Raw genomic sequence first — 9,354 nt, 5'->3', positions numbered from 1 at the left:
TGTACTTGGGAGGGTGAGGAGGGAGGATCACACAAGCCCTGGAGTTCGAGGGGGCAGTGAGCTACAAGGCCACTGCACTCTACTTTGGGCGTCAAAGTGACAACCCGTCTCTAATAAAAAATAACAAACAGGCTTCCGCAGTTTGTCAGTACTATTTGTTTCTGCCAACTAATAGTTGTGTGACCCTGAACAGGTAATATCTCGGGACTCCGCATCTGTAAAGCGATGGATAGAGACCTACCTCATAAGAACTATGAGGCTTAAATAAGATAGTGTGTGTAGCATTTCTCTTATAGCCTGCGCTCACTAAATTGAGTTATTGTATATCGTTCGTTATTAACTACCACAAAGACTCTGCTCAGTGCTTAGGCGCTGGCTCAGCCTGGGGTGAACCAACCACGCCACCGAAAAGAGCGATCAGGGTCGGCAAAGCTGTGGAGATGAAACAGACAGCACCTTCCACACTGCGAGTAAAGCTCGCAATCCAGGTGGAGGCTTCCACGTCCTAGCGAAGTCCAGCCCCGGGCGCAGGGAGGAGAGTTCGCCAGCCAAGATTCCAAGACAAGTGTCCACCTCCTCCAGCTAGGCGGAACACGTGACACCGCCCCATCCACTTCCGGCTTGGAGGGCATGCCCTCTCGTCACCAGCATGCACTTTCGACAAAACCGTGGACTCTAGTATTTTCCTCTGACACCTTTATATTTTCTTCACTTCCCTATAATTCTGACCTATCTTGTAGATAAAAATTAATCTTCAGAGAATTAGAGCCATGATTGCCCACGCGACTGGCGAAAGTGCGAGGCGGAAGCACTTCATTCTCTCTCTTCGCTAGCCGGAAGTCGCGAGGTCTGAATGAGTCAAAGCCGGCGGCCTCGGCTCCTCAGTTCCACCTGACAGTAGGCCCCTGATCGGCCGCGGGTCTCGTCGACCGCTAGGCCACCAGGTTCATGTGGAGGCTCCCAGGCGCCCGCGCCGCGCTTCGGGTGATCCGGACGGCGCTGGAGAAGCTGAGCCCGGCTGAAGCGCAGAGCCAGACAGCTGCGGGAGCGATGGAGCGCGCTGTAGTGCGCTGTGTACCCTCGGAACCCAAGCTGAGCCTGTCATTCGCTTTGGCTGATGGCAGCCACAAGAACATGCAGCGCGACCAGAGCGAGCCGCTGGGTCGAGTCCTCAGCCGCATCGCTACCAATGCCCTAAAGGGTCACGCTAAGGCGGCCGCCGCCAAGAAGAGCAGGAAGAGCCGGCCGAATGCGAGCGGCGGTGCGGCCTGTTCAGGGCCGGGGCCCGAGCCAGCTGTGGCGTGCGAGCCGGTGGTGAAGCTGTACTACCGGGAAGAGGCAGTGGCTGAGGACGTGCTCAACGTGGATGCCTGGCAAGACGGCGCGGTGCTGCAGATCGGCGATGTTAAGTACAAGGTGGAGCGCAACCCGCCCGCCTTCACCGAACTGCAGTTGCCGCGCTACATCATGGCCGGGTTCCCTGTGTGCCCCAAACTCAGCCTTGAATTTGGGGATCCCGCCAGCTCCCTTTTCCGCTGGTTTAAGGAAGCCAAGCCCGGAGCGGCGGAGCCCGAGGTCGGTGTCCCCTCGTCATTGTCTTCCTCCTCACCTTCTTCTTCTTGGACTGAGACTGAGGTGGAGGAGCGTGTCTACACCCCGTCCAATGCTGACATCGGGCTAAGGCTCAAGCTTCATTGCACCCCAGGCGATGGGCAGCGCTTTGGGCCCAGCCGGGAGTTGGAAAGTGTGTGTGTGGTAGAGGCTGGTCCTGGCACCTGCACTTTTGACCACCGGCATCTCTACACGAAGAAGGTGACGGAGGACGCTCTCATCCGCACTGTCTCTTACAACATCCTGGCAGACACGTATGCGCAGACTGAGTTCTCGCGAACAGTCCTGTACCCATACTGTGCCCCCTACGCCCTGGAGCTCGACTACCGCCAGAACCTTATCCAGAAGGAACTTACCGGCTACAACGCCGATGTCATCTGTTTGCAGGAGGTTGACCGCGCAGTGTTTTCTGACAGCTTGGTACCCGCCCTAGAGGCCTTCGGGCTCGAGGGGGTGTTTCGAATCAAGCAGCACGAAGGCCTGGCCACTTTCTACCGAAAGTCTAAGTTCAGCCTTCTTAGCCAGCATGACATTTCATTCTACGAAGCCCTCGAATCCGACCCACTTCACAAAGAACTGCTGGAGAAACTAGTTTTGTACCCATCCGCGCAGGAGAAGGTGCTCCAGAGATCTTCTGTTCTTCAGGTAAAGTAGTTCCGCCCATCTCTTCACATACTGTCCCGCTTTTAGGGGCCAGGAAGGCGAGGAATGAGGTGGGGGTTAAAACTGCCATGAAAGTATCCAGATACTGTTGAAAGGTGTGTTTGCCCTGGTATCTTTAGCACAAAGTTTACTCTTCATTCATTCAGCATATATTTTTTGAACACCTCTCGTGTGCTTGCCACACTGCAGGTTGCCTTGAACAAGACAAGCAGGGACTTTTACAGTGCTTACAATCCAGCCAGAGGGACACATGCTAAATGCAAGAACAATAGTACCTAATGTTTTTTACTACTTGCCAAGCACTATTCTGACACATTTTAAAGTACTTAAAATTTAAGAGCGTGGTGTGTTTTGAAGTGCTCCACAAATATAAACTAGTTTTTAAATCATAGGCTCATTGAATCTTCACAGTAATTCACCTGTTCCCATTTTATAGATGTCATTTGTGTGTTAAAGTTTTTAAGTAATTGATTTTGTTCATAGTAAGAAGAGCATCTACCATTTTTTGAGCACCTAAGGTGTTTCATGCACCATATAAGATCATTTAATTGACTCCACACAACAGTCCATGAGGTGGATGGTATTGTCAGTGATTACCATTACGAAAGTGGCTAGAGCCGGGCGCGGTGGCTCAAGCCTGTAATCCCAGCACTTTGGGAGGCCGAGACGGGCGGATCACGAGGTCAGGAGATCGAGACCATCCTGGCTAACACGGTGAAACCCCGTCTCTACTAAAAAATACAAAAAACTAGCCGGGCGAGGTGGCGGGCGCCTGTAGTCCCAGCTACTCGGGAGGCTGAGGCAGGGGAATAGCTTGAACCCGGAAGGCAAAGGTTGCAGTGAGCCGAGATCACACCACTGCACTCCAGCCTGGTTGACAGAGTGAGACTCCATCTCAAAAAAAACCAAAAAACCAACCAAACAAACAAAAACATTCAGGAGATTTGCAAATGCCAACTGAACTCTTGGCACTTTCCGTTTATTTTAGGTTTCAGTTCTTCAGTCTACAAAGGACTCTTCTAAAAGGATATGTGTTGCTAATACCCATCTTTACTGGCATCCTAAAGGTAGGTTTTATTTGGTATCACAAGTGACTTAAATGCGCGTAAGGTTGTTTAAAGCTGTTTTACACAAATATATATCTTGAATGTCACCCAGAAACTGTAATTTGTGTAGTTTTTCTTTTTTAACTTAAAGACAACTGTAAAAAATACTTACATTAATGTTTTTTATATTCATAGGTGGGTATATTCGCCTCATTCAAATGGCAGTAGCCTTGGCTCACATTAGACATGTTTCATGTGATCTGTATCCTGGCATACCAGTTATATTTTGTGGGGACTTTAATAGTACACCATCAACAGGAATGTATCATTTTGTCATCAATGGCAGCATTCCAGAGGATCATGAAGACTGGGCTTCCAATGGGGAGGAGGAAAGATGCAACATGTCTCTTACGCATTTCTTCAAGCTGAAAAGTGCTTGTGGTGAACCTGCTTACACAAATTATGTTGGTGGCTTTCATGGATGTCTAGATTACATTTTCATTGACTTAAACGCTTTAGAGGTTGAACAGGTGATTCCATTACCTAGTCATGAAGAAGTTACCACCCACCAGGCCTTACCTAGTGTTTCCCATCCCTCTGATCACATAGCACTTGTATGTGATTTAAAATGGAAATAGATGTGTGTTTAATGGAATTGAAGTCTGAAAAGGAAGTAGTTATTTTAGCAGAAAATTTAATATGAATCAAAGCTTATATGTAACCTTCAAAGAGGAATGGTAAAATGTTCAACCCTCCTAGTTATGTTTCTGATGTCTTCATTATGAAACTGTTGATAATGTTTGCATCATACATCTTCTCTTTCCTTGTTTTCCTCTACACTTGGAGGAGAAACAAATATATTTATTACTAGCAAGATAGAAAATTATTATTATTTTTCTCCAATTTAAGACTCTCAGAAAAAGAAGATTGAATTATCGTGGTTTTTTGTTTGTTTGTTTTTGTTTTGTTTTATTTTGTTTTTTGAGACAGAGTTTCGTTCTTGTTGTCCAGAGTGAAGTGCAATGGCATGATCTCAGCTCACTGCAACCCCGCCCCCTGGGTTCAAGCGATTCTCCTGCCTCAGCCGCCCAAGTAGCTGGGATTACAGGCATGCGCCAACACGTCTGGCTAATTTTTATATTTTTAGTAGAGATGGGGTTTTGCCATGTTGGCCAGGCTGGTCTCGAACTCCTGACCTCAGGTGATCCACCCGTCCCGGCCTCCCAAAGTGTTGGGATTACAGGCGTGAGCCACCGAGCCTAGCCCTTGTGTATATTTTTATAAGAGAATTTTTTTAGCTAGTATTTCAGAATTTTTAAAGTACCATTTGAATGATCTTAATTTTTCTTTCATGACAACACATTCCAAAATGAATCATGCTTATGTACTAAGAGGGAAAATGTATATAAGTTAAGGGTGAGAGACTTAAGTTATAGGTGACCTTAGAGACCTAAGGTGAGAGACTTGACACATGGAAGGAGTAACATTAGGGTCTACCTCTACCTCAATTTAGTTAGTGATTTACTACAATTTCAGAGCTTTAACAAAAGATAAAAATAAATCGTCACCAATTGTTATTGCTTCTCATCTTTCATTTCTCAATGAACAAGTAAGGTATTTTCATTCTTATTTTTAGGATTTTAGTTTTTAGTGTATGGAACAAATGAACACAGTTTATATTCTAATTCTTACTGCAGCTCATTTTAATTTTTAGGATGCAAGCACAATTTAGTATTCAAAGTGAGCAGCAACATATTCAAATTGATCCTATTGTCTTTAGTTACTCTTGCCCATGAAAAATGTTCATAAATGAACATTTTTGACCATATCATATTTGACCGTATGATATTAGAAAATACAGCACAATATATTCATTTATGAGAAACTACCTACTGATATGGGCTTGAAATTTTGGATGAATCATTGAACATTTTTACGCTAGAAGTAATTTCAAAATTGTTGGTTTTTATAAACAAGAAAAAGGGTGAGTAGTGGGACTTTTAAGCATCTCTGAAATAAAAAAACTATTCTTTTTATAGACAAGCATTATAGTTTGAGTTACAGACAACAGTGTGTATATATGTAATATATATATAGTAAAAGGAAATTTAAATATGAAGCCAAACTTTTTAAAATTAGAAACTACAAATGGTTATACTGATTAGTGTCTAGCCTAGAGTGGTAACCAGGCTTTACTAATCCAATTATCAAACACATTATTTATAATGCATTAGCTGTATTAGCTGTTGCTTTTTTGATGTTCAGGATAACTATGTTATCTCACTTCTGCATTTAATTAATAGCTCAAGTATTAAAAGACCACCCCCTTCAAGAAAAGCTTTGATTTTCCCCAGTCATGAAAGCCCTTGTTTCAAATTCTTTAATCTCTGAACCCAGTATCATAAAATTTTCCTCTTTTGATAATATCTGTACTTGCATATTCTGCTCACTATCAAATGTATTGTTAACTCTAAGTAAGTTTGAAAATGACGGGGTTTTACCTGCACTTGACATTGAACCTTGAAGTACTTTAAGTACTCCAAGGGAAAAATTAAAGTGGAAGTTTCTTGGGATCTTGTTTAGAAAAAACTATAAATAAAAAATTGATGCTACCAAATTGTGCCTTCCTAAATAACATTTTTGATAGCATTTTAACAGCAGTTTACAAATATGTAAATAATAGATTAAAACCAAAACTTGATTCTCTTGTGAATTTTTTCATTTTAAAAATATCTTTTTGGTCTGCTTTCAAACAAAGATGTTGATAGAACCCTTAGAGTGACTTGGGAGAAAACAAAGTGTGACATCAAAAAGTTGAGAAACATTTTGAAAGAAAAAATTCAAACATGCCCATGAAAAAAGCATACAGGTTCCACATTAGCACTGGCTAGATTAAACTGTAGTCAAAAAAACTCAGCACTTAACAGACATTCCATGTCCTAATCTTTAATTTTGATGTTTTCTGACTAAACAATATACTCAGATTGTATACAGGCATTTCAGATTATTAGGACATGGAGTGTTATTGTGAAGTGCCATACACTCTGATCAAATCTCCAGTATACAGATATGTTAAAATGATTGGAGTCCAAAGGTAGGGAACACTAAGAAAATGTATAAATAGCATACACATTTCTTTGTATTCATGAGTTAGAAGGCAGTGTTATTCAGAAATATCTGTTTAAAGCACCTGTGTGATTGCATTTTTCTATTACATTTGGATTTTTTAGTACATTTAATTTTAAGAAAACATGGGAGATCTAGTGACTTTCTATGGTAAACCACATTTTATAATGTCACAAGTTCTTGCTATAGGAATTAACATTCTAAAATTTTATATTGATTATAAGAGTATTTCAGAACATATTATTCTGTTAAAATGAACTCTTACACAGTTGTCGCTACAGCACGTGTCTGCCAATAATCATAATGCATTAGCAAACAATCGTTTCTGGCTGTATGTTCTTTTTGAAATTCTGAATGCTAAAATCATTTGTTTCAAAATTTCAAGAATTTCACTGAGTGGTGACTTTTCTGAGTACTAAGCTATGATCTCATCAGAATGTGCTGGTTTCAGTCTGGAGACAGATTTCTGAGGAGCCTAATACAAGGGAAAGAAGGTCCAAAGAACACTACTGTGGAAAGTTCTTACGGTAGAAATTGGCATCTTTTGTATATCATTCTCTAGCCGTGAAATAAAGGCAGAGGTTCCCTGCAAACTAGTTTGGTTGGGATAAATCCAATATTTATATATAATGAAAAATAGAAGTTTGCATTATTAGTTTATCACAAGACCCATGTGACACCTCAGAAAATATTCTCAGCATAATTTTTTTTTTTTTTTTTTTTTTTTTTTGAGACGGAGTCTTGCTCTGTCGCCCAGGCTGGCGTGCAGTGGCCGGATCTCAGCTCACTGCAAGCTCTGCCTCCCAGGTTTACGCCATTCTCCTGCCTCAGCCTCCCGAGTAGCTGGGACTACAGGCGCCCGCCACCTCACCCAGCTAGTTTTTTGTACTTTTTAGTAGAGACGGGGTTTCACCATGTTAGCCAGGATGCTCTCGATCTCCTGTACCTCGTGATCCGCCCGTCTTGGCCTCCCAAAGTGCTGGGATTACAGGCTTGAGCCACCGCGCCCGGCCTCTCAGCATAATTTTTTTAAGAGATAGAGTCTGACTGTTACCCAGGCTGGAGTGCAGGGGTGCAGTCATAACTTACTACAGCCTCAAACTCCTGGGCTCAAGTGATCCTCCTGCCTCAGCCTCCCAAGTAGTTGAAATTACAAGCCCAACCTTCCATACCTGAAAACTAATTTTCTTTCTTTCTTTCTTTCTTTTTTTTTTATTATACTTTAAGTTCTAGGGTACATGTGCCCAATGTGCAGGTTTATTACATAGGTATACATGCGCCATGCTGGTCTGCTGCACCCATTAACTCGTCATTTACATTAGGTATTTCTCCTAATGCTATCCCTCCCCCTGCCCTGAAAATGAATTTTCTAAACACAAATAAAAACTATTTCAGTGTTTTGAGAATTTTAATAATTTGCTTTAATATAGTATGGGAAGGCAACACTGTGTAGAGGGACAGGCATAGTGGCTCATGACTGTAATCCCAACATTTTGGGAGGCTGAGGCAGGAGGATCACTTGAGCTGAGGAGTTCAAGACAAGCCTTGGCAACATTGTGAGACCCTTTATCTGCAAAAAATAAAGTTAGCCAGGCATGGTGGTGCATGCCTGTAGTCCCAGCTGCTCAGGAGGCTGAGGCCAGAGAATCACTTGAGCCCATGAGGTCAAGCCTGCAATGAGCTCTGATCAAGGTGGCACTGCACTCCAGCCTGGGTGACAGAGCAAGACCCTGTCTCCAAAAAACCACTCTAGATTTCATTTTGTAGGGGGTAGGGAGGACAGTTTTTAACAGCTGTAACTGACATGGGTAATATATAAGTTCTGTGTTCTCACTTTATGCAAAAGTACTTTTTTAAATGTTGAAAATACTAGAGCTGTATTAACTTGATTTTTTTTTTTTTCTTAGCACTAACTTCAAAATAACCATACAGTACTGCTTGTAATTTTTGTATTTTTAGTAGAGACGGGGTTTCACAATATTGGCCAGGCTGGTCTTGAACTCCTAACCTCAGGTGATCTGCCTGCCTCAGCCTCTCAAAGTGCTGGGATTACAGGCATGAGCCATGGTACCTGGCCTAAATTTTAGTTTTATATATAAATGGCAAAATAATCTTAAACATACTAAATCTGTTCACTTATCTGCTATGCTAGCAAACTCTGGGTTGTCAAAAATACATGTTCATATTGTCAGTGTTAGATTTTTACTCATAATTTAAAATTTCCTTGCAAAATTTCACAGAAAACTGAATTATTCATCTCCATCTTCTGTCCAATTTATGTATCGATTGTATGTCAAAGCATTTATGTAACAGTCCATTTTGCCCAGTAATTCACTTTAATGATGTTATCATGAAGTGTTGATGTACTTTTTTTTTTTTTTAGTGTATTGAAGTATTCCTAGGTTGCATTTGTGCTAGTTTCACCATTTGTGTTCCTTATATATTGAAGATGGTTCAGTAGGGGAACTGGATAGGCTTCATTTAGTTGGCTTTCTTATACTGGATAATATAAACACTTTTTTTTTTCTTTTCTTTTTTGAGATAGGGTCTGGCTTTGTCACCCAGGCTGGAGGGCAGTGGTGCCATCACAGATCACTGCAATCTCCACCTCCTGGCCTTACGCAATCCTCCCACCATGGCCTCCCCAAATAGCTGGGACTACAGGTGTGCACCACACCACCTGACTAATTTTTGTATATTTTGCAGACAAAAAAAAAAAAATGGTTTCACCATGTTGCCCAGGCTGTTCTTGAACTTCTGAGTTCAAGCAATCCACCCACCTCGGCCTCCCAAAGTGCTGATATTACAGACATTAGCCATCCCACCCAGTCAGCACACTTTTTTTTTTTTTTTTAATAAGACAGAGTCTTATTAAAGCCTGTTGCCCAGGCTGGAGCGCAGTGGCATG

The 9,354-nt window shown here is 42.2% G+C and overlaps 1 protein-coding gene across 1 annotated transcript; it reads left to right on the top strand.

The window, feature by feature from the left end:
* The first annotated feature begins 821 nt into the window (after nt 1–821).
* Nucleotides 822–7,039, top strand: PDE12 (phosphodiesterase 12). The gene is made up of 3 exons (XM_011947249.1): nt 822–2,256; nt 3,263–3,341; nt 3,516–7,039. The coding sequence occupies exons 1-3, from the start codon at nt 949–951 to the stop codon at nt 3,956–3,958; spliced, it is 1,830 nt and encodes a 609-aa protein (XP_011802639.1). The 5' UTR covers nt 822–948; the 3' UTR covers nt 3,959–7,039.
* Nucleotides 7,040–9,354: the final 2,315 nt, after the last annotated feature.

Source organism: Colobus angolensis, unplaced genomic scaffold (assembly GCF_000951035.1).
Source record: "Colobus angolensis palliatus isolate OR3802 unplaced genomic scaffold, Cang.pa_1.0 Scaffold26, whole genome shotgun sequence".
NCBI lineage: Eukaryota > Metazoa > Chordata > Mammalia > Primates > Cercopithecidae > Colobus > Colobus angolensis.
The sequence above is the reverse complement of the archived record's forward strand: the minus strand, read 5'-3'. Positions and strand labels throughout refer to the sequence as shown.